The sequence below is a fragment of the Alternaria triticimaculans genome, assembly GCF_023758025.1.
Source record: "Alternaria triticimaculans strain BMP 0046 chromosome Unknown scaffold_3, whole genome shotgun sequence".
NCBI classification, from domain to species: domain Eukaryota; kingdom Fungi; phylum Ascomycota; class Dothideomycetes; order Pleosporales; family Pleosporaceae; genus Alternaria; species Alternaria triticimaculans.
In genome coordinates this window covers 1,237,828-1,262,265 of record NW_026055960.1, presented here as the reverse complement: position 1 = coordinate 1,262,265, position 24,438 = coordinate 1,237,828, and the positions used below count along the sequence as shown (strand labels likewise).

At 53.0% G+C, this 24,438-nt stretch overlaps 7 protein-coding genes and 1 non-coding gene across 8 annotated transcripts; 2 read left to right on the top strand and 6 right to left on the bottom strand.

The window, feature by feature from the left end:
• Positions 1-453: 453 nt before the first annotated feature.
• Positions 454-539, bottom strand: J4E78_003104. The gene has a single exon. It is a non-coding gene; the product is annotated as a tRNA-Tyr (tRNA).
• A 304-nt stretch (positions 540-843) lies between these two features.
• On the bottom strand, positions 844-2,236 carry J4E78_003103 (uncharacterized protein; the record flags this gene model as incomplete). Its single annotated transcript, XM_049363746.1, has 2 exons — positions 844-1,362; positions 1,412-2,236. 2 exons carry the CDS (start codon positions 2,234-2,236, stop codon positions 844-846), a joined length of 1,344 nt encoding a protein of 447 aa, XP_049224411.1.
• A 901-nt stretch (positions 2,237-3,137) lies between these two features.
• On the bottom strand, positions 3,138-6,344 carry J4E78_003102 (uncharacterized protein; the record flags this gene model as incomplete). The annotated part of the gene is made up of 1 exon (XM_049363745.1): positions 3,138-6,344. One exon carries the CDS (start codon positions 6,342-6,344, stop codon positions 3,138-3,140), a length of 3,207 nt encoding a protein of 1,068 aa, XP_049224410.1.
• Positions 6,345-9,412: 3,068 nt separating this feature from the next.
• Positions 9,413-11,522, bottom strand: J4E78_003101 (uncharacterized protein; the record flags this gene model as incomplete). The annotated part of the gene is made up of 3 exons (XM_049363744.1): positions 9,413-10,042; positions 10,092-11,104; positions 11,150-11,522. The coding sequence occupies 3 exons, from the start codon at positions 11,520-11,522 to the stop codon at positions 9,413-9,415; spliced, it is 2,016 nt and encodes a 671-aa protein (XP_049224409.1).
• Positions 11,523-13,665: 2,143 nt separating this feature from the next.
• On the top strand, positions 13,666-16,486 carry J4E78_003100 (uncharacterized protein; the record flags this gene model as incomplete). The annotated part of the gene is made up of 6 exons (XM_049363743.1): positions 13,666-13,690; positions 13,740-13,804; positions 13,855-14,134; positions 14,181-14,648; positions 15,224-15,304; positions 15,354-16,486. The coding sequence occupies 6 exons, from the start codon at positions 13,666-13,668 to the stop codon at positions 16,484-16,486; spliced, it is 2,052 nt and encodes a 683-aa protein (XP_049224408.1).
• A 172-nt stretch (positions 16,487-16,658) lies between these two features.
• Positions 16,659-17,797, bottom strand: J4E78_003099 (uncharacterized protein; the record flags this gene model as incomplete). The annotated part of the gene is made up of 3 exons (XM_049363742.1): positions 16,659-17,393; positions 17,448-17,576; positions 17,627-17,797. 3 exons carry the CDS (start codon positions 17,795-17,797, stop codon positions 16,659-16,661), a joined length of 1,035 nt encoding a protein of 344 aa, XP_049224407.1.
• A 469-nt stretch (positions 17,798-18,266) lies between these two features.
• J4E78_003098 (uncharacterized protein) lies at positions 18,267-20,727 on the top strand (the record flags this gene model as incomplete). Its single annotated transcript, XM_049363741.1, has 6 exons — positions 18,267-18,642; positions 18,692-18,789; positions 18,836-19,708; positions 19,759-20,098; positions 20,148-20,322; positions 20,430-20,727. 6 exons carry the CDS (start codon positions 18,267-18,269, stop codon positions 20,725-20,727), a joined length of 2,160 nt encoding a protein of 719 aa, XP_049224406.1.
• Positions 20,728-21,260: 533 nt separating this feature from the next.
• On the bottom strand, positions 21,261-24,080 carry J4E78_003097 (uncharacterized protein; the record flags this gene model as incomplete). Its single annotated transcript, XM_049363740.1, has 8 exons — positions 21,261-21,508; positions 21,604-21,863; positions 22,186-23,070; positions 23,123-23,410; positions 23,470-23,540; positions 23,593-23,627; positions 23,682-23,787; positions 23,838-24,080. The coding sequence occupies 8 exons, from the start codon at positions 24,078-24,080 to the stop codon at positions 21,261-21,263; spliced, it is 2,136 nt and encodes a 711-aa protein (XP_049224405.1).
• Positions 24,081-24,438: the final 358 nt, after the last annotated feature.

The following is a 24,438-nucleotide window of genomic DNA, read 5'->3' as shown; positions in this document are numbered from 1 at the left end:
ATACCCAACACAGTGGAATCCCACCGAGTATCTGTAGACAGTTAGTCGAGTCATACCGTCTTTCGTAGAATTGGAAGAGGTCCTTTCCCAATGTCGATGCTGATGGTGCAGGCTGGAACGCCAGCAAAAGCACCGCCCTTTGGCCAGCCTCGAGCCTGTCAATTAAGAATCCCCACAATCGCTGGGAATATCATCATCGCAATAATTTATCTGACGGCTACTAGAGATGTCAAAAACACAGGTGTGGCAAAGTTGCCCGCAAAGGGTCAAGTCTGCCGACAAATGTGAAGGCATCTTGCAGCAATAGTACAGGATGCCTTGTCCGCAACCGTGGCTACATCGGAGCTACAGACACCGCGGGCTTCCCACATAGATTACTTGTTTCGGAGGATGTTTCACCTCGAATCAGTGGGAGCAAAATGAATGAGCGAAAATGTAGCAAAAAGAGAGTTATCTCCCCACCATGAGTCGAACAAGGGACCTTCTGATAACAGCAGATATTACAGTCAGACGCTCTAAACCAACTGAGCTACGGGGAGAATACTTCAAAGCGAAGTCGTGCTTGCTGGATGGAAATTTTGACAAATTTTGCGTAAATATTGGCGGTAATTTGCTGGATTCGTTGACTTCAGGTTGCGTTAAATTGAATTGCAAGAGTGGGGTCGAAGCGGTTCGTGTTCCCAATCCGCCGATAGCTGACCTCGGAACCCACGGCGAAGAACACGACATGAGCTAGCTTGGTGACACGTAACATCTAAACACTTAGATACCACTATCTACAAACAATACTTTCACCGGTAACCGCCAAACTATCATCAGGATGCACGACATCAGCAATCATTCCTAGCCGCGCCAAACCGCTTCAAGCACGCACATGAAGCTCAGCGGGTCTGCTTCTACTCGAACCACATCAAACCTTTCGTCGGCCCGCTTGAAGATACCCTTCCAATCCTCTACCGGCCTCTCCTTCGCATTGAACAACGCCATCATCCTAAGATCAGTAGCCGTACCAAAGCCCTGTATACTCCTCGGCAATTCCTCCTCGCTCGGTCCCTGCTTGCCTACGTAGTCGATGAAGATGACGCGCGCACCGGGTTTAAGTGCAGGTCGAAGCGCTTGTAGTATCTTTACTGACTCGACGTCTGGCCAGTCGTGCAGGATCCATTTGAGGATGTAGATGTCTGCTTCTACGGGCTGCGGATCGAACATGTTGTATGTGCGGAAGGAAACGCGGGATTTGAGCTCGGATGGGAACTCTTTCTTAAAGACTGGAGCGACTTCTGGAAGGTCTTCGACGACGATTTTGAGCTTAGGGAATTTGGCCGCGAGGACGGCGTCGTCGTGGCCAGCGGAACCGCCGATCTAATCGTTGTTAGTAACTGGAATGATGCTGAGATCAGCAGATGCTCACATCAACAATTGTGGCTTCACCAGCAGCCTCCCAATCAACAGCATTGAGCATGATGTTCTCAGTGTGGAAGAGATCCTTGATGTACGCCATGAACTTGACAAAGTTCCTCTGCCGCCATCCCTTCTTTTCACCTTCGCCATCGTTCTCAATGAAATCCCAGCTGTTATCGTAGTCACCCCACGCACCACCGGAGTGACAGAGTCTGAAAGAGGTCTCCTTGATGTCTTTACTCGGCTCTGCCTTTCCTTGCGAATAGCGACGCAGAGCCTCAGGGAGCAAGAGCATAGGTGGACCCGTTTCGTCCAACACCGTCTGCACCAGCGCTGACAATCCAGGGTCCTTAGCCAGTGCGGCAGATCGCGAAGTGTGCCTGACCGAGGTTGCTGCAGGTGAATCTTTGGCGAAGAAACGCATCGTAACTGCATGATCGATGACACGACTCACAACCTCAAGAGGGAGCTTGGTGTGTCTCGCTATCTCTTCGAACGTCGCCTCGCCATCCACCGGCACTGCACCCCAGAAGTCGAACTGGTTCAGGATATTCAAGCACGCCGTGTCTGGGACGGCCATGTGCACGTAGTTAAACACACTCTCGCTTGGTCCCTGGCTCAGAATCCACATGTCCTTCAACGCATCCTCGAGAAGTTGCCGGGTCATGAAGACGTCCCCAGGAAGTTTCTCGTACTTGATCGGACTGTCGGCCTCGAGAGTGATCGGTGTTACGTTCTCCGCCTCCAGCTGCTTCGTCATCTTAGCAGCTAGCTCGCTGATTTGGGCCGCGAGGCTGTTGAGTGTTGCAATCTCATGCTGTTGAATAGAACCCATGTCGACGTCGTCTGGATCAGACTTGGAGCACTCGAAGGCTTGGAGTAGGGGAAGCTGTGCCCTTCGTTTGAGGTACAACCATGGCCGCTATATGTCAACTTTCGCCGGGACTCGAGTAGGAGCTGTCTCCGTCATCGGGACAGAGGAACCCCAGTACATAGACCATACACTAGTATTTTCTCATCATGCTATACTCTGCATCCTTTGCTCATGGCAACTGGCTAGCCAAAACGGTTGTAGACGACGGAGGATGCAGCTTTTGATTGGTACGAATCAAGTAGGCAGTCGCGCGAAGAGAGTATAGGGCTAGAGCGAGCTCGGAGTCGCATCCGTAAACATGTACCATCAAGGCACGATGTTGTGGCCGCTGCATCGCGAGTGGTACGATGATGAAGCTCACGAGCGCTAATCAGATCATCTTATCAATCTGATAAGATTTCTTCCAGATCTAGGCCTGGGTCGCCGAGGCAAGCCACTTCAGCTGCTGCCGCTTACAGGCAGCGCCCCGCATCACGCGTGAGTCTGAATGAAAATGAATACGAGCATTGTGGGCCCTATCATGATGATTAGTGATAATTTACCCTGAACTGCGACTGTGATGAAGCGTGAGAACTCGACGGCGAAACGTATCACAGATGCACGACATTGTGTTGGTGACATGATATTCCAATACACGCGCCCCTGAAGGACTTCTGGTCCTGGAATTACAAGGGTAAATGCGTTTTATTTCGAGACATACTACGTCTCTCAGACGGATGTGTTACGTCGACTCCATATCAACATCGCGGCTCATTTATGTCGTCTAGAACAGCTCATCTAAACCCGCGGCGCTATGCAAGCACAAATCCATCAACCCCCCAATTAAACATTCGATCCAAAGAAATATGATAATGTCAACATCTTATTTTCGTCCAATGAGCTTGCTGAGCCCACTCTTCTTCTTCCCGTCCTTCTCCTTCTGGTCTTCCTCCTTTACGCGCGCATCCTCGGCGGCACGCTCGTCCTTTGTCGGTACTCTGGGCTGGTCCGCGAAGCGAATACCGGGTGTGCGTGGCATAGGTGAGAGTGTCTTCTGGCTAGGCTCAGCGGCACGTGAGTGTGTACCACGGCCAGTCTCCATTGGGTCACCAGTCTCCTCATCTTCGGAGTCAGACTCGGGAGTATCGTCTTTGCCGACACCGAGAGCGCCCAGACGACGCCTCCGCTCCGCTGCTGTTTCGCCTTCAAACCCTTCTTCAGGCTCATGTGATGGTGGAATAGCGGAACCGCCTGAAGTTTCAGCTGGAATATTCTCTGCAGCTAGGCGACGTCGGCGTTGTGCCGCAGTCTCGCCACCCTGATCATTAGGTCGGTCCTCGAGATCCTGGCGTACAGAGTGGAATGGTACATGCTCGTCGTTACTGTCCACCAGCGTCAACCCTTCGGGACCGCGTGCGTGACCCTCCTCCCTGGCTGCTGGCGACTCGATCTTGTGAAGTTCTGCCTCTCCCTCTTCACCGACAACCGGGGGAACGTTCGCTTGCACGGAAGCTGCCCGACGGCGCTGTTCTGCAGTGTGATCCTTGGCGTCCTGATGGGCGGCATCCTTGACTGCTTCAGGAACATCGCTAGCTTGCACAAACTTCGCCCTGTCTTTGGGGTTCATTTGCGACATTTGCTGAATAAACTCAAGCTTGCTCATGCGACGACCACCAGCTGTCACGGTGAAGCGAAGTAGGTCGTCATCTTCCTGCTCTTTCGCCGCCAATTCCGCTGCCTTCTGCTTCTTTTTGTTATTTGCGGCTTGAGTGCCGGATGCTCCAGCTTGTTGCCCCGCCGGCACGCCCATGTGAGTTCCCATCCGCTTCAAACTCTGTACAGCACGGCTTGACGTCTCCACCATGGACTGACCGCGAGGGTTTGCAGGACGACCATCCTTTCCTTTCTTCGGGGCAGCTGGAATGTCATACTTCTTTAATACCTCACCATCCTCATCTTCGACAATAATGGTATTACCATATTGGTAAGCAAGAGCGGGGCCATGCTTTCCGGACTTTTGTGCCGACTTCTCCGCCTTTGGAGGTTCCGCAGCCTTGTCCTTGTGACCATGGCCTGTGTAGCTTTGCATTCGATTGCGCCAGGTTTTGTGAGGGTGTTCAATGGCGTTCTCAATCCGGCTAGGTGCTTCTTCAAGAGCACCGCCGTGCTCGTCTTGTGACACGCCACCCTGAACATGCTTTTGACGCATGAGCTCTTGTGCCCTCTCACTATCGTGCCTTTGCCTCTCCATGCCGTGCTCGCCATGACTGTCTCTTACGCCGAGAACGTTCCCTTCTTTGTCTTCAAAGACGGTTTCATGGCCCTCCTGGTAGATCTCTTCCTCTGGTATCCGCCTCTTCATCTTTCCTTTCTCGCTTGACGAACTGTCGCTAGAGATAGCCATCGTGTCAGCAAAGGTATCGGTGTCTTCCTCAGGAGGTATCGCTTCCACCTTCTCTTCGTCGCGTTTACTGGGGGCGATAGCGGACTGCGAAATTGGTCCACCTGGACCTCGACCAGCATCCCAACGCCTTCCTCGGCTCGTAGGCTTCACAGAATTGCTGTCCTCTTCCTTCTGACGGCGCAGGAAGCTATTACCGAAACCCACCGCTGCGAGTTCCGACTTTTCATCCAATGATGATTCAGAGGGGCGGCGAGCCATGGAGGATCTGGAGCGTGACTGAATACGGGGAAGGCGATCCATCCAGCCGGGTCCATTCTCGTTGGCCTGAGTATAGGACATGGAAATTGTCAAAGTGTTGATGCGCTTTCCAAGGGTGAAGACAGCGATGGAACTTCCATGAACAATGATACTGACAATGACCAAGAAACATGTGATTGGCCATATCATCTCAATGATGTTCAAGTGGTCGGATCCTTCCTCTCCTGGCTTTGGCAATTCGGCCAGCGGGCTCGTGGTGTCGGTCTCAAGTTCGGCCCTTGCAAGGATTGCGACAAACAGACCGCCGACACCAATGGGTCCGAAATGACCAGCGAAAGAAGCTTCGCGCCAGGTCTTGATGTCGGGAATGACTGGTTTGAGTGCCAACATAATTGGTATACGGCGGAAGAAAAGTACCAGTAGTCCAAGCACCACCAAACGCCATGGCGAAAGCCCGATGCTTGGCTCGTTAAACAGTTGCCAGGGAATGATGGATCCGAAGTAGACGAAGAAGGCCAAGTTGATCAGCAGATCAATAACGTTGGAGACGTGAGATTCTTCTGTCTTCTCAAGGAACCATCCGTCGTTGGAGAAACCCACGCCGCAGGCGAAGCCCACAAGCAGATCGTCCATACCAAGCAGGGCACCGGAACCAGCGCAAAACAAGGCCAGGACGAAGTAGAAGACGAGGAAACTCTCTCGATCGATAAGGTCCTTCTCGTGGGCCCATCGAATCGCGCGACGCGCAATGTATCCAACCATGACTCCGTAGAAGGCACCGAAGACACACTCGTAGAGGATAGTGTAGCAGAACCAGTGGAAGGCTACCTGGTTAGCGTCTGGCCGGTAGTGGAGCAAGTAAATGGCCAAGTACACGAAGGGAAAAGCCATGCCATCGTTGCAGCCAGATTCACAGGACAGCAAGTCTCGAAGATGCTTGGGTACTCGCTTGGCGAACTTGCCTTTACCAACGACGGACGAAGCCAAGACAGGGTCGGTGGCGGTAACGCAAGCTGCAATGCACAGACTGTCAAGCCAGTTGAGGTGGGAGTGGAACAAGCCCCAGATGAACAGGCTAGTCACTAGCCAGCCAAAGGTCATGACGGGAAGCAGTAGTGCTACGATAGACTTCCAATGTTTCTCCATGTACGCGCGAGGCAACTCGACACCGACGGCGAAACATTGCACGACAAGGACGATGCGCGAGAACTCCAGAGTGATCAAGTCGACATTGCCCCAAGTCGACGGGTCTATCAGGTTGGCGGCGTGTGGGCCGAATATGATACCACAGATGGTCGCGACCGTGGCTTCACCAATGTACAGACGCTCTTTGATCACGGAAGAACACAGCATGAACAGACTGGTGAAGCCTCCAAGGATCAGGTAGACCAGATGCGGCTTGGTGATGGAGAGATGGTCCCACGCCATTGCGACAGTTTGTTCCTCTCACTGTCCCTCAGGCTTATACGAAGTGTATGTGTATGCGCGAAGACGGTTCGACGCGCTCGGTGGGTTGGAAGATAGGCGAGCGAGGGTCTCGCGGGCGAGAGAAGGTTATGTAGGGAGGAAGTTGGCACTGGGGCCGCGCTGTCGTGGGAGTCGGCCAAAGGAAGAGAAAGATGGTAGCGAGACCGAATGCATGTATATGGGGATCCGCCCAGACGCCGGTCCTTCACAGCCGTGTTTGGCGAACGAGGGTCTATGGTCAAAAGTCTGCTGGCGACGAGTTAGTCATGTTGTGGGATGAACAAGAAAGCCCAAGCCGAATGCTTACGAGTTCAAGTGCTGCTCGGCAACTGCATCCGAAAGCTTGGATGGTGCGCGTGGTAGTCGGGTAGCAACCAAAGTTGAGCACTCACTCAATGCTCGTGCGCAGATTGCAAAAACAAAGGCGCGTTTCCAATCAAGCCACTCCAGTCGCGTCTCGCAGGGCGTCGTCGTTGTCGCGCTCTTCAGCTCTACAGAGAATGAGCGGCAGATGATGAAGAGATTAGAATACGATTATCTCTCTTCTTCTATGCTAAAGCGCTTGGTACTTGGCAATGACGTTGGTTGGCTCCAGGACGGAATAGCCATCGCCTAATCGGACGCCACCGAGATTCAACAGCCACACCGTTGCTCCATCTTGCATGCCGAAGGTTCGCCGAACATGCGAGAAGGCTGCCGCTCTTTCAGGAACTATTCTACATTGTGAGTCCAGCGCGAAAAGCGTTGAGGAGGCAGTCAACATGGCAGCTTCTTCTTTCCCCAAAGCTGGGGGCGGAGAGCACTTCGCTCCGATAGGCCGTGCTCCGAGCCGCCCCAACTGCTGTGCCCAGCCTTGGACACACTCGCTCTGCGGTTCCGTGGAGGATCTCTTCACTTCCATCTGTCGTGATGCTCCGCGCGAGGCCACCTGACAAAGACTCCTGCACGATGCTTATCACATGATGCTCTTGCATGCAGGGTGCTGCACCCTTTCTGCACCTAGGCCGACCAACGGAACTTCAGTCAGCAAACATGATGAACGATGGTTGGCTCGATGATACGATTCATGGAGCATGGCCGGTAGAAGTCGACTGACTATCGCTAAGTAGTCCGGTGAGAACACATGGGCCCCCACGAACAGCCGCTATGCAGAGATTTCCGCTCTGGAGTACGCGGTGAAGATGAGTTGTGTGTGAGGGGTGGAAGGTGGGCTTTTGTATACTGCCTCGCATCCTCGCGGAAACAACGTCATCGGACATCCTCAGAAGCTGCACACACTCTACCCCCATGGTTTCAGCGGAAATGTTTATTCAAGGCATCAGGCACGAACGTGGACAAGGTCTGTAGAGTGGATCGAACATGCCAGGGAAGTCGCGATCTCAACACCACATACCCCGGGAATAAGCCTCCAACACGCGATGCAACCCCAGCGCAGCGCAAAGCATCTATGATCTCAGCAATGTCCCGTTCACGCGAATTCCGCACGTTCAACTCCCCAGCGTTAATCGATCGATCACGCAAGGATGCAGGTGAAACCGTAGTTCCCAACACCATCTCGTTCCCTTAGATTTCCCCATGCAAATGTCCGATCTACCATCTACTCAACAGAGCCAGCATGACCACGACCATCGACGTCATAACCTCCTTCCACACAACCTACTTTACTCCGCGACAATCCTTGCCCATCAAAACCTGTCAAGATCTCGCCAAACGGTCCGATAGCCGCGTTTCACCATGGCAAGTCTGCCGTCTACACAATGGTCGGCAGGAACACCAAACGCTGGTCACCTACCGCAAGAGCCTAAACTGCGGCAGAAAACGCGCTTCCGCGCACAGAAGTCGCGGTATCGCGAATTCATACTTGGGCAGATTAATGAGGCTGCAGGTTGGGTAGTCGTGCAGAATTCCCCGTTGATAGCAACCCAAATACGAGAAAGCCAAGAACTCACAGACTGCAAAAACCACGACAACAAACACAACAACAACAGCAACACGCGCATCGCATCTAGATGCACCGAAAAAGAATTCCCCTTTCCTTGTTCCCACTGTCTACTCCACAATCTCCACATACGTCACTTCAGCAACGGGCTACTAAATGCGACATTCCAGGGCTGTGCCTGGAATGTTAAAGGAGTAGATGGTAGAACCTAGTTGTTGTAGTTGCGGATGTAGAGATGGTGAGCCTGGCACAAGGTAGGCGGGCTGACCTTACAACATGGAATCTAAGGCAGGGCCCGTGTTTGATAGATGTGTCCATGCTTGACATGATGGGCGTTGCGCGGGCGCTTAGCACGGGGAACACGGTTGGATGACGGGTGAAAGATGGATGTTCGTGACGTGTGAGTTGGCTGTTGTGTATCAATGAACGGCCCTGAAGAATGCTCAAGCAAGGTCTGCGAAATTAGTTTTGAAGAGGACGAAAAAAGATTTTGTATGTTGGTGTAATTCCATGTTTGGGATATGCGAACTGGCTCTGCCTTTTGCGCGGCACATCACTCTGATAGTGTATGTAACAAAACGTCTGTTGAGAAAGCACTTCGAGATGGTTGTACGAACTTGATTCTCTTCAATACCCCTTGTAAGCGACAGTCAAGGTCAGGCGCATTGTAAATAGTCATGAATATCAATAATATGTACGTCGTGATATTTACAACCTATGTGGTCGACTAGATATGATGATTACGGGAAATGTGAAAGCGCGAAGTTGGGGACCTAAGGGCCACCCATCTAACATGAAGCTTGTGCCCATGAAACAACAAAGCGCCTGGTCCAGCGAAGGAACATCCCAGCGAACCCTTGACCCAAACACGCGAAACAGCCCGAGAGCGAGCAATGCGACAGTAACGAAAATGCGCTGCAGAATTTTCCGAATGCACCGTGGTACCGGGGGAATTCCCTATATCTCCCAGACAATGAATGCACAGACCGCCTAAAAGCGAAAAGAGAAACGTCGTAAATGTAAGTAAAAATGTATATGCATGAACTTGAAAGAGAACGTAACACATGACGTCGTGGGAGTATGGTGATGCTCAGTGGCCGACAGGCAACCAAGTTCGGCGCTCGTCCATACTCCTGGCGGTGCGACCTCCTGGCGTCAGGGGGATCTCGACGCGCGCTCGGTCGTTGCGCTCGGGGTCGCTGTCAGAATCGTCGTATGCATCAGACAAACGGGAGAAGTAATCGGCCAGACCACTCGTCGGCGATGCGATGCTTTCGTATAGAGGAGGTGGGGTTTCCAGAGGAGGCGGTGGTTCTATTTCCGAAAATGCGGGTGGGTTGAAAGAGGGTACGCGCATGAGGTGAATGGGTCTTTGCACCGTGGAGTCATTCGGCCCGCCGATGTGTGCTGCTTGTGGGCGGGTGAGATTTGGTGATGGTGTTGGTAGTACGGCGTCCGAGTTCCCTCTTGAGCGACCCAGAGAGCTCAATGTAGGTACAAAGCTGGTCGGTGAGTTGCGCCGGGATGGTGCATTGGGGCATCCGCACTCGGGTACCCGTGTGCCGCTCAGGGCAGGTTCGGGCGACGAGTACGCTGGGAGTGCTGTGTTGGCTTGCGTAGCTTGACACGAAAGGATATGGAAGGGCGAATCGATCGAGATCTCGAAATGCCTTCTCTTAGTCGGGTCGGTGGCGTCCGGTTTCGAAAGGCGCATGACAAGCTAGTCGATTGTTAGTGTGTACGACAATGAAACCCAAGATTAGACGTACCTTGATCCAATGGTGCACCTGTATGTTCTGGTACGTGGTGTCGAAGTGCAACTTGGATGACTTGTCCTTCTCTTTGAGGTTGTGACAGCTTGGCAGTTGCACATTGAACTCCATCTCTGTAGGCCCGATGTTTGCATCTCCTCCAAGATCACCCAGTAGGTTGGTGGGATCTTGCACCTGCACGTCCTCGCCTCGAGAAGCGGCTGCCCGTTGGTCATAGGGGACACCCCCTCCAGACACTATCCGCATCGTACTGCCGGGGAATGTACTGGTCGGTGGGCCATCCGCCCGTTTCTCGAACAGCTGAACCTTACGGACAGGCTCCATTCGATGCACTCGCTTGTTGTTACAGAAGTACTCGACGTTCTCCGTGACAAACACTTTGATACGATGACATTGCACTTTCGCCAGTGGTGTCAGCTTGAAAGCGATAGGAACCTGAGCGCCGAGTGGGAAGGATTTGCCGGAGATGACGATGTCGTAGTGTAATTGGTCCTCCCAGCTGCGGCTGATCGCAATAGGCTCGACCTGCTCTAGTGACCCCTCTGATGGCGCGCGGATCAGGGTAACTTCCTTTGTTCCCATGAGGTTTGTGCGGAAGGCGCCAGCGCGTTCTACAGTCGCTTCCAGCTCGTACTTGACGGAACCAAGGTCGACATCGATGGTTTCGGGAAGGTGGCTATCCAAAGGCAGCTCGAAGTTGTACATGTACTCTCCGGGGTTAAAGGTCCTGTAACCCTTCTGTGCTACCGAGGGGCCGCCTCCAGGGGTGTCGCCCTTACCGAAGCTGCGCGATTGGTTGACTTGTAGCGATAGTCTTTTGGCCTCTTTTGTCGTTAAATTCAGCGAAGAGTTGTTTGGCGATCCAGTCAATCCGTTAGAACCCTTGTAGAGTTCCACGTGATCTGCACCAGTGCCGTTCTCGGCAGTGGGGAATTGAGAGTTAAAGAATGGCCATGTGTGGCTCATCAGAGTATCAACCTCTTCGAATTCAACCTTCTTTGGAGGAATGCCTAATTACTGTTAGTTTGAACGAGGAAAACGATAAACGAACGTACCTTCTGGCCACTTGGTCGTCGCTTTACCTCTGAACTTGAGCGTCACAGCCTTCAATTTCGCGGGTTTCGAGATCTTTAAGCATAGTGTTCCACGGAGCATAGCTGTACTTCGCTCCGCGTGCTCAGCTTGCTCGAAGCCCCGTAGAAACAGAACCGGCTCTGTGAGTTGCACGTTTACACTGACGCCACCACCTGAAGCCACTGGCTTCTCTTCTGGCAGGCTCTTGACATTGGAGATTATGCTCTTTGCAGATGCACGACCGGAAGACCAATGTGACTCGGCGACTGATGGTCTCGGCATGCCTGCTGCAGCCAATGTGCCTCCGATTGCGCCTACTGCGCCGCTGCCAGAATTCCTCGTGAGCGACCGCATGTCGGCGGTGCGTGGTTCGGGAACAGAGGCAACCGAGTTGCGGTTGCTGCTAGTAGGAGTCGTCGACGATTGAGGGGTAGGTATGTCTGTAGTTTCGGGCTTGGTGGAAAAGTGGGTGTCGATAAACGACCGTAGGAAACGTTTAGCGCCGTCGCGTGGGGCCGCCAGCTTTTCTGTGAAGTACGACTGACTAGTCGTCTGACGCCTCTGGCTGCGAAATAAAGTCGGATCAGGACCGACGTGTGCGATGTGAATGCGGTGCGGTCTGCGATTGCGGCCAGCAAAGATGCCGCGGTAGGTTTTCTTGGGAGTGTCTAAGTGGTCGGGTAGATATCGTAATCGGCCACGTTCAGAGTAGACGGTGTGGTACTCTGGCATAGCGACGATGCGTTAGTGACTTGAAGTGGAGGTGGAGGACAGGATCAAGGTGTGGTGACAAGGCATGCGGCGTGTTGTGTCTTATACGAGGTGTAATTCAGGAAGTAGAGAAGAACTTGGCTTGTGCAACACCGCAGAGTCATGAGAGGGGTACAAAGGCTTCTTGACCACGGTAACCCAAGCAGGTTCCATATGGATGCTTTGGGAAGGGACGTTGAGGTTGGGCGCTACTAGGACAAAGGGCCCGAACGCGGTGAAGGGGGAGATGAGACAAGGACTCACGAGCAGAGACAGGGTATCCAAAGGCGTGGGTGAGGCTACCTAGTTAATGATGTGTAAATGCGATCAGCACGACAGGCCACTGTAGGGTAGTGGAGCGGTGAAGTCGCCGGTGCGTCGGAAGCGTGCGGGAATACCCTGGAGCGAGGGTTTGCGCTGGCGACGGAGAGGAGTTTCTTGCCAGGACAACAACGGCGAATAACAGGAACTCGCGGGTGTTTTGAAGTGAGTTGCAGCTAGCCAGCGAGCAGGCATGTTACGAGGACGCGAGCATGTCAGACTAGGGCAGTGCAGGGACGGCGAAAGTGTACCGGCGTCGAGCGTCGAGCGTCGAGTTTGCAGGGAACAGACGGATGACGCGGACGGTGGACGGTGTGCAGCGCTGCTGGTCGGCGGGGTCGCAGCAGCTAGGATGATGAATTTGAGATGGGCTGCTACTGCTCTAGCAGAGGTATATCAGTGGGTACCCGGATGGGGTAAGGAATGGTCGTGAGGGCGTGCAAGCAGCGCATCAGGGCAGGATATTCCCGCAGCGGGTATATGAGCGTGCTAGGCGTTACTAGGAGCGGCATGGCAGCGCAGCAGTAGCTTGCGCGGACGGAGGCTCGGATGCATTACATCATGCTGAGCACCAAGAGTCTGCAAGACTCGATGCAGGGGTCAGATCTCAATGGGCATCTGCTCAGGCTGCTTCTAGACCCGTTGGCGGCTAGCGACCGACTACGGCATACCCGGCACGTTACCTTGATCGACGACGACAAGGCATGCTTCATCCTGCCAGTAGCACGCACGGATGGCAAAGCCCCGACAGGCACTGATTACAGTATGTATGCGAGCACGCGCCCATGATAGCTGACAGGATATGGCATCGCTTAGACTCCAAGATGGCAGAGCCACGCTGGGCATGGGCAACGCGCAATCTCGCGACAGACCAAGCGATGCTCCGCCAGCGCATGGGCGGAGAGTTCGTCTTCCTTGTTTTGGAACTATCGAACAGATGATAGATCATGCCCGGGCATCTTGTGCCATGGTGCATCAGAACAACCACATAAACAGGGCGTCACCTCCCACGATCGCCGAAAAGAAACCTGACGGCCCAATCGCGTAGTGATCAGCGCCTGGGGTTCTGAATCTGGAGTTACAGCAAACGTGAGTGGGCAGATCGGCGCAAAGAACAGGGCGGGCTGCCAACTCAGCCGCCCTCAAGTTCGAGGCCAGGAACGAAGCAGTCGTCATTCTGGCTGCGGTGGATCCTCGGCAGTGGGGTGGAAAGCTTTTTTTTTCGTGGCATGTGCGAGATTCGGCGGCATCTGGGGGAGGGTTGAGGAGCGGACACGGCAGGGCGGGCAGTGCGGAAGGAATGGCGAGCGTGAGGCGGCACCACGTGACCACGCTGGCTTCCCCGCAACGCGTCTGGCGAAGAGCAGGGCTTAGCTCAGACGCGCTTCGCTCGGCGTAAGCACACGACACCGCGACTTTGCAAGTAATGGACGCGCATGATGGAGGCTATGGTAGGACATAGGGTATCATTATTACCATACACATGCTCACATGATGCAGGAGCAGGCCAATTGCCCCTGGCTGGGGCCATCCTCTGTTGTACCTCTATCGCCCCCGAGCAGCGCGTACGTCTACTCCAGATGCTGATATCTCGCTTTCTCTAATGACCATATAGGCCAAACTCGCCGCCATTGGCGCGCAGATGGGCGCGACCATCAAGCTCGACCTCACATCAGACGTAACCCACCTCATCGTTGGCAGCACCGACAGCGCCAAATACCGCTATGTCGCCAAGTCTCGCGAGGACGTCAAGGTCCTCTCCCCGGAGTGGCTCGAAGCCTTGAGGGAGGTGTGGATGACTGGCGATGACGACCTGGACATGGCCGCGCTGGAAAAGGAGTACCGCATGCCGACCCTCGCTGGGCTGAAGATATGCCTTACCGGCTTCGACAACCGTACGTCGCCAGTTTCAAGCACACACGACGATACTGACTACTACAGCCGATCAGCGCAAGACCATTCAGGAGTCAGTGGACGCCAACGGAGCCGAGTACCACGGCGACCTCACCAAGTCCGTCACCCACCTCATCGCAGCCGCGCCATCGGGCAAGAAGTACGAACACGCCCTGAACTGGAGGATGAAGATCGTGTCGCTGGAATGGCTCGAACAAAGTCTGGAGAGAGGCATGGTGCTGGACGAAACCCTCTACAACCCCACCATGCCGGTCGAAGAGCGAGGCCAGGGTGCTTGGGATCGCAAACTGCCCGCGTCGCCAGCCATAGGCAAACGCACGCGAGATGCAGAGCCTAGCCAGGCCCTGAATCCTTTTCGCAGGAAGCTACGTCGCTCAGCAAGCACCAAGGTTGGCAGCCAAAGTGATGCCTTTTGGGCGGGCATCACAGCGCCCAGTTTCGAACGACCGATTGATGAGGATGAATGGACAGAGGAAATCGTTACTAAGCCAGATAGTACGCGGACAAGCACTCGCACACATACCCCAGCGTCCCCTCACAGACATGCATCCGTCCATGAGAATGATTCGCTTATCGAGGCGCACCTTGATGACAATGCAGACAGTCATGAACCATCATTGCCACCACATACGAACGATGTGTCCCAACATGATGGCATCTTTCAAGGACGACTCGTATGCACGCATGGCTTTGATGCAGAGAAGGTTTGTCATACCATCTTACATTTCAGCCCTAGCTGACGTTCCCGCTAGACAAGCATTTTGCGCCAACACCTCGAGAGCAACGGCGCGCACGTAATCCATGCGACCGATCTCAACAATGCGCCATCCGACGATCTAAGACGAGGCTACTTCGTAATACCACATGACGTCGAGGTCGATTCGGCGGCACTTCCGGGGCGTGCCGGAGAACACATAAACCTGGCCACTAACTGGTGGGTCGAGCGCTGCCTGTATGGCAAACGTCTAGTAGATCCATCGGACGATGTGTTAAGTCGACCATTCGAAAAGCTTAGTATCAGTGGTAAGCTCGTGCTCCACGGTTGTTTTATTGGTTGCTGACGTAGCCAGGGTTCTCTGGACTCACCATCAACTCTACGGGCTTTTCCGGCATCGAGTTACTGCATGTGACCAAAGTTGTCACGCTTATGGGTACGGGATCAGCTCCGCCTCCATTGAAATCGTCTGACAATTTTGACAGGTGCCTCGTACGATGAACAGTTATCGGCGAAGACCTCGGTTGTGATCTGCAACCCTCCTACCATAAACACACCGAAACTCAAATTCGCCACGGACAAACGGATACCCGCTGTTCATGCCACATGGCTTTGGGATTGTCTGCGTAGTGGTCGGCTACAGTCGTATGCCGAGTATCAATTGAACAAGCCAGCGCCGCCTCAGCCACAGAAGCCCAAACAGAGGCCTCAACCACAGGATGATGTGCCCACTGCACTGTTGTCCACGGAAGAGAGCCTTGAGCTTCGTCAGAAAAAGCAACAGCCTACCAATGCCGTGAAAACGTCTCTGCACCCACAGCAGCGTGGTACTCTTGCTCTCACTGCACCAGCAGATGCAACGCCTGCATCAACCACAAATGAGGCGGATATTTCCAACAATGATACTAACGGCCTAAATTACGATGACGATGAGTCTGTCATACCTGGATTGGATGGCGCAGGTTCCCACCCCCTCCAAGAAACCAGCGCCAACTCCCCGCGCCGCCCATCAACGTCCCCGCATGCCTCAAAATCGTTCTCACGACCCAGGAGTTCATCGGCCGAGTCTCTCATAGCCCCGGCACCCCGCAAGTCCAAGGCTGGTCAGATCCCAGATCCGGTCGTTCCTGTTCCTGAACCCGACTCCGTGATCCCGGCGGATACCGAACCGGTACCACAGGAAGCACCAAAAGAAAAGGAAACAATAAAGGCAAAAGGACCGGAAGAAGAAAAAGATTACTCTTCAATCTTAGCTCAGATGCGCGCAAACCGCAAGACCGTGCCTACGTCCGTCGAGCAGGCACCTGGCAAGACGCGGAAACGGCGGCAGCTTGGTCGCGCAACGTCCACGCGGTCGAACGCGTCAGCGGGTGATAGCTCCGGGAACATTCTGGCTGGAGAAGAGGAAGAAGAGGAGAACACGGTGCTGGTGGAGGAATATCAGCCTAGCCAGGAGCTAGGTTGGGATTCTCCTGGTGCTGCGAAAGCGAGGGAGCAGATGATCAAGAAGCTGGGTGGGACTATGCAGGAGAAGAGCGTGGCAGTTGAAGGAATTGGCGTCGTGAAGGACGTTGGAGGGAATACTACGGGAAGGGCGGGTAGGAAGAGGCGAGGGTGAAGAAGACCCTCATCTTGTACAGTCATGATGTAGTGGTGTATGTGCGAGGAAGTTATCTTAGATTTGTCTGCATGGGATGGCGCAAAGCATAGCGAGGTGTTCTTTGAAGTAACAATGGAGCATAGCACAGGCGTTTGATAGTAATACCTTTTGTCAGTTGAATCTGATCTCATCATATCCCGTATGTCACCTTCAGTCGTCTCTCCAAATGCCCTTTGGCTGTTATCACTTCCTCTCCAAGCCCGTCTTCTCTCAACCCCAATCTCTTCCTCTGACTCCTCAACTCTTCCTCGCCCTTGTTGCCAAACTGCTCTATCACGGGACTAGGTACAGCGTCTAACCTTGCTTCATCCAGCGGGTGGCAGAAGTACGCCATACTGTATCTCTCCTGTCCACCCTCGAAAGTAACACGGTGTACTGTCGATTTCAGCATACCATTGGTCCAATAACACAGTAAATCTCCTATGTTGACCAGGATTGGAGGCGATGACGATGGCGATGGGCTCACCGGCACTGCCTTCCACCCTGAAGGCGTAGACAGTTCAAGGCCGGGCTGGCCCGGAAGACGGAACAAGAGAGTTAGACTACCGTAGTCCGAGTGTGCACCTGCACGGATACTGGTTTCGCCTTGCTTGGAACCTTTTCCTTGGGAGAGGGTGGATGGGTAGTAGAGCATGCGGAAGATGGTGCCGGATGGGCCGAGAGATTGGTCGTGTCGCGTGCTGAAGTACTTGGGGTCGGGAATTTGGAGGGCGGTGTTGAGCAGAGAGAGGATTTGGGTGCAGAGGGTGTGACAGGAATGTTGGAAGCGGGTAATCAACTTGGAAGAGTCCTGGAGAGGTGAAGGTAGGGGTTGGAGGTTTGGGTTTGGGGGCCCGATGTTGAATGCTTCCTTCGGATCGCCTTGCTATCATTCATTTCGTCAACAGGTCGTCTCATTATTTGTTTTGTTGATAATCACCTTTTGACCTTCAGGATCCAGAGATTCGCCTTGCATCTGTACCCACCCGCGGTTTATGCCCCCTGCTTTCTCAGAGTGGATTGCGTATTCCGATTTCTGCTCTTTGGGAGCGGCAAAAAACTCCTTAGACTGTTTTCATCAACCAACAAGTTTAGTTTCGGACAATCGACACATCATACCAACTTGAACATGTCATCGATGTCCTGGGGTGGGATGGTCACACCATCGTTCTTAATGTAGAGGAAGCCATGTGTGGAAGCCGCGTCCAACACTTGCCGAGCGACGTCTTCGGAGGGGCTTGAGATATCAATAACCGGTATGGCTTCCGAGTGGTGTCCTGAACTAGCCATTTGGAGAGAGAGTGAGATGTGACGCGTGAAAGCCTGGAGTAACGCTAGGTGAGGGGCAGAGGTGAGACGTGAGACGCGATTAGGCACTAAGAAAGCAACAGAGAAGCCACGTTCGAATTGGGGTGTTTTTTTTACGGAAGCAGATCACCTCAATTCTGCGCCTACCCGTCATTCATCCCTCTACTCGGCGCGATTGCGTTCCCTCGTACGGCTAGACGCTGTACCTGAGCTAGCGCCCGGCTGATCAGGGATCGTGTAGTTGCCAAGGCGTGGAGCTGCATCGGAGCTTCCAATTTACTGTCCACACCCCCGCAACCATCTACAACTTTACCACACGTCGTCGCTACATACAGTAATCACGCCAGGTGAATCTCTTAGTATTACTCGAGACTTTACTGCCATCGTCTCCGTTCATTATCAATCCCTCATTCCCATTACTTTCAAACAGCCCCACCACGCGACTGGCACCATGATCCGCGACTTCGTACAATGGACGGCCACACTGGGCGAAACGGGCGAGCTCGAACAATTGCGCAATTGCCGCGTAGGCATCGAAGCCGCCGAATACCTGAACCAGCGGATCCTCAATCACCCGCGCGCAAAGGAGCCGCTTGTACCTGCGCTGGGAGGCCTTCCGCTGGCCCTGACACAACACATTGAGGACGATCTGGCCCAATTCCGCAGCTTCGACATCGAACCCGTCTTCGTCTTCAGCGGGCTGGATATTACAAAACACGATGATCCTTTCAGGCAAAAGGAGACCGAGGCATCGGTAAACATTAATGCGTGGACTCTGTACGACAGTCACGAGGCGGAAGCCTCTGTCGCTAAGTTCGGACAGTCAAGTATGGCCGCCGTCAAGATGAGACTGTGTATCGTGCTGACTCTTCACAGCATACGTCACGCCCGAGGACCTCTTCCGCGCCCTACAGTCAACCCTGACCGAGCGCAACATTCGTTGGACAGTCGCGCCATACAGCGCCTGGGCCCAGGCAAGCATCTCTGGAATCTCTGTTCGCAGTGACTAATTATCGACAGTTGGCATATCTCGAGAAACACGAATACGTCCACGCCGTCTACGGCTCGTCAGATATCCTCATCTTCGAATGCTCCAAAATCATAACATCTTGGGACTTCGAGGCCCGACATTTCAGCTTCGTCCGCCGAGAGAAATGCGTAGCCGACCTTTCGAAGTTTGTCAACGCTCCCAACATCTCAGATGATATCTTCCTCGACACCTGCATACTGGCCGGCACGCCCTTCCTCCCGACCCACCCGATCCTCGACGCGCCTAACAGGGCAGAACTGATCAAACCGCACAGTGCTATTAAGACCATCATGAACAACGGTCAGTCTGGATACTCTGTGGTTGTCAACAACAATGATGTCCCGCCCGCGGGCAAGGAATACGTCACGCGATACCAGAAAGCACGTCTGGCCGTCAAGAATCACCCTGTCTACACAGAGGAAGGGAAAGTCGAGCCCCAAAACTCTGGCTCGATGCCTAACGATGCGGGACAGTATCTGGGTCAAAGGCTCCCAGATGAAATTCTCCACTACATGTCGAAAGGTCTCATCAGCCCACACATCATCCAGTGGCGCACTACCTGCGAGGTCTTCGAAGTCCCTCCCATGGATGGTGGCTTGTCTCCAGAATACAGGGACCTCGTCAGCTCTAAGCTGATCCCACTTCGAACACCCGCTGTCAACCTTTTGTCTAGTACCTTACATAATTGGTATCGGCACCAGTCTCTGCACCAGACGCATTGGTATTCTCCTGTAGAACCCAATGGGAAACGCACATCGACAACCATCCCTGTCGAAAAGCCATCAGAAGCCATAGCTCCTTCGCTCGTTGACACTTGGAACGTGAAGGAAGCTACATTCAGGGATGTTGTCGGACAGTACAAGGTTAGCAAAGCCGCAACCGAATTGACGGGCCAATACTAACACTCTGATAGGACTGTGGAACTCTCGGTGCAGCCATCTTATCACTGCAAAACTCCGACTTCGTCACCAAATCGGTCACTAAGAAAGATCCTAAGAATCCCCTTTCTTCCACTTCCGAAATACTGTACAACTCGATATGGCGCTTCCTCGCTCTGCGGGAGTACATTGACCCCAAGAGCCATAATCTGACACAATGGGGTAAAGTCCTTGTATCTATCATCGCTGGCCTAAAGGGCAAGCCAGAGCACGAAGAAGCTGCGGTGATCGCAGTCGAGCTGATACGCCTGGGCCTCTTGAACTCCGACATCGATATGTTTTCTATGTACAACGGCGCACCAATGCGTGGTAGCAGTAAGTGGGAAGCCCTTGACCAAGTCCTGCATAGCTGACAGCCGCCTAGCGAACGACAAGGAGTACAATATGCTAGTGTCTCGTGTTGCTGGCTTAGGTACTTTGCACCATCGTCCGATCGGTTTCACCGGACCTCTCAGTCAACATTTGCTCGGTTACAACTCCATCATCAACAAAGTCCGTCAGTCACTTCGAGATATCATCGAGGTGGCCGCCACACAAATGTTCTGTACTGGTTGCTGCACGAGACATGCTGATATACCAGTCATTGCGATGAAGTTAGTCGTCCCGAATCACAATGACTCGAGTCTGATAAACTAACGCTCTCTAGGCTTCCGTTCCTTCTTCCCAACAACTGTGCGCTTAGCATAGCAGCCAAGTCGTACCTCGATGAGCTTCTCACTGGCGATGCCGATCCGACCTCACCAACGACCAAGTCACGCGTTATTCAAACCGCATCAGAACGCTACTTCCCGCAATCACTTAACCTCGCTGGCGATCTCAAGTCCGCTTTCTCACTATGGGACGCCATATGTGCCGGTGTCAAGTCCTCGAATAACTCCACTGTGCCAGACGCGACAAAGCAGGTCTGGGCAGAGGCAGATAAGTGGCTCGCTGAACGACGGTAGAACCGCGAACTCCACCCAGAGCTGTGGCCGTCGGCAAAAGAGGCTTTTGAGGCGGGATACTACACCATAAGGGCTCAAGAGGAACGCTTCCGCATTGCCAAAGGTGCTCTTAGAGGTGTGGAGACTGGGTACTCCGCATACGAAGATAGACGGCAGGAGATGAGATTTGCGCGTCACCTGCTCAAACGAGTTGAGAAGTTGGAATGTCGCTTCCAAGGGGGACAAGGAAGTCATTTCTACCATACTTGAGCTATATTGTACTCCTCAAACCAAAGCTATACCCCAGGTACAGCGTCAAGTACGGAATGTTATCCTTCAGACCCACGTCGTACACCGGGTACAGCGTACGATTGTAAGGCCCTCGCGAACGAATGAAACCGTGAAAAGCAAATTTTGTACAGTGGTGACTTAAGCAAGTAAACTTTCCCTGCTGCCTTTTCACTGAGTCTACCTATTCCCCCAGCCCATCGTCTGTATAAGCCAACGTCGCTTCCTGTTATATCCTCTATCACCACTCTTGCCCTATCCGCTGCCTAAGCTTCCAAGAACAAAGTTCCGATCATGTGATCCACCTTGATGGTGAGCGCATCAATGGCAGTGTCTCTGTTCTCAACCTCAACACTGACGACCTTATGTGCCACGCCACCTGCCTGAACGATGATACTGATACACGCCTGACCGTTGAGGGCTTGAAGATTGCGACTCAAGACGTGGACATGGTTCGCATTGATCCCTTCGCCGTATTGAGCCTCCTTGTGGTGAATGATCGCAGCGAGGTTCCCTGATAGAATCATTAGTCATTTGTAGTAAGAAATGTTTGCATCCAGGCAGGGAGAAGAGTAATTCAGGTGAGAGTAGGTCAAGGAATACACTTACCAGCGAGAGTGAGGACCTTCCTTTCATGAACTGTGGCTTCAGTAGCGACGAAGTTGATAAAGTCGCCCCGGAACGGATGAAGGAGTTCGATGAGACGCTGCCTCACACTCGGAGCGACCGAAGTGTTGATAGTTGTCGCGGCTGGAGCAGGGAACTGAGGCGGATTGAAGACCGTGCTCTGGTTACCGCTGCCGCCACTGCCACTGCCGGCACCAAAGTAGTGAGGGCTATTGTAGATATCTTGGAAGGCGTTACCAATTCTGGGTGTAGAAGAGAAAGACATCTTAGATTTAGAATCGGAAGTGTGAGGTGTAGGAGTGTCGGCGGACTCGGTCACGAAGACATTTATTATGCTCATGAGTAAAGTGTTTGCGCCAAGCCAAGATTATCCACACTGGCGGTCTGTACGCGGTCACCTAGGAAGGCCTACGTAGACTGAATATTAGTAATTTCCGTCAGATTTGTTTGCTATCGGGCGCCATTTGCGCCGGCCACGTTATAAGCCATCAACCAATCGCAATTCAACGTGACCAAGGCGCAAAGATAACATCAATCCATACGCCTCCTCATCAGTGAGAAAACCTGAAGTCCAGCCTCTTCATACCCTCATCCTTGGTGTTGAAGATGTAATCCTCTTGCTCTTCCTTGGTCATAGCTTTCCATTGCCCATCTCTTACGCGATTCCTCCAAATGTAAAACGCCTTCACCGCATAGAACAGGAAAACGTTATACACACAGATACCTAGCAGTATCCTATTGCCCCTGCGATACAACGGCTGATCGTCATCGCGATAAATATTGGTAGCGATGATATTGCCAGACTGCACAAACATGTTGTAGAAAGCCGCGGAGACGGCGCGTGTACGGACGGAATTCGAGTTCTTCGCGTTCCAGCTTACAAGGATGGCGTGGCAGTACGGATAAGACAGTAGACCTGTGAGGAGCGCGTATCTGACCCAGGGATTTGTGTCCGCAGGCAGAACGACAAGAGCGACGAGCCAGGGGAAGATCCATATGTTTGATAGACTGGATATCATGGAGCGTTCTTTGAACTTCTCGGATAGCCAGGTCACGGCGAGGAGTTGGACGGCGTAGAGGAACTGGCTGGGTATGGCGAGTAGGTTGGCTTCGAAGACGGAGAAGCCGAGTTGGCGAAGGATATACGAAAGGTAGTTTTGCGGCGGGTTGGGTGGGACGTAAGCGGTGAGGCCGATGATGTAGAGGGGCCATTGTTCCCAGTCGCATGCTGCTTTCCAGAGGAGTGGGAGACCGACTGCTTGGCGGTTGTTCATGTCGCCTTTGGAGGGGTCGTCGCGGAGAATGCGGTTGACGAGAATGTACTCTTCGTGTGGGGTGAACCAGCCGTTTTTGCCGCGGAACCAGTGTTGCGTTTGGCAGGCGCCAGGGGGCATGAGGCCAAATGAGAGGATGCCGATGGCTAGAGTCATGATGCCTTCGATCAAGAACCTGTTCGTGTTATCAATGGTGCAAGTTGAAGGACAGTGTAAAGGCAACTCACAGATACTGCCAACCTCCCCAGCCATGGAGACCTCGCATCTGCAATATACCTGCTGCAAGCAGCGAGCCGACGATATTGCAAGTGCTCAGCGCAGTCCAGAACCACGCTAACCGGTGCGGAAGTTCAGTGGATTTGTAGAAGTACGTTAGCCAGAGGACGATATCTGGGATGAAGCCGCCCATGAGTAGACCAAGGATGCATCGAATGGCGAAGTAGTGGGCTTTCGTCTTCATGGCGCATTGTGAGGCGCTGACAATGGACCATATACAGATGATAGTAGGGATCCACCTGTCATAAGATTAGTACTTGAAGTCCGACGAGACGGCAAGTAGGCCAGATGGACTTACCGATCAGCACCCAGCTTCTTGCTAATCAGGCCACTGGGAAGTTCGGCAAAGAGGAAAGAAGCGAGAAAGATCTAGCTTTGCGTCAACGAGAGTTCTGATAGTGACGAACTGTATTAAGCTTACAGTCTGACCATAGTTATAGTCGTTTGTATTCATGCCTGATCCAAGTTAGTGATCCACCATATGTTTTCCTCCATCTAGATGAAACGCACCTAGGTCTCTCAGCAAATTGTCTGAGATCGCTCGATTGATATTTCTTCGATTCAACTCCATCGATATGAACATGATCCATGCCCAGAGAGCTATTCGCCAGTCCAGCTACACCGATAGCGTCAGCCCTGATAAATGCCATGAGGTTATCTTCTTACCTTTTTGACTAGACGTTTCTCTTCTTCCGCTTCCCATGTATACGTCGGGTCGAACCGATGACGTCCTTCGTACTCGGCGTCATCGTATATTTGACGCCAGCGCTGAGCCGTTGCCGGGTCGCTGAACGGATGGTCTTCGTGTGAGCCATGATGTGGCGGTGGTGACTTCGAGCCGTGGGACGACCTCGGGTCAGCGGTTTCGGTGATGGGAGCCTGCTTTTCTACTGGTGTAGATGCAGCCATGTCTGCAAGGATAGATGAAAGCGAACTTCTTCTCGTGATTCGTTTTGATCTGGCTTAGACCAATCGGTCGGTACTGATTAACGAATGTACCGAGGGAGTGTTATAAGGGACCGGACATGTCCATGATTAGGAACTGTATCGACAGATGATGCAACCCTGGGTACATGTGACAACATGCGCTAAAATGAAGAACCTTACCGTCTAGACAAGGCTCTGAAAGCCGAGAGACTTGGGTACGAAAGCCATAGATAAGGAATGACGTTCATGCGACAGAAACTCGATAGCAGTGATTGCATGCGAGGAGCTTCACTGACAGTGCATACATATCCAGCCAGCTATATGCTGATAGGTCAGTTAA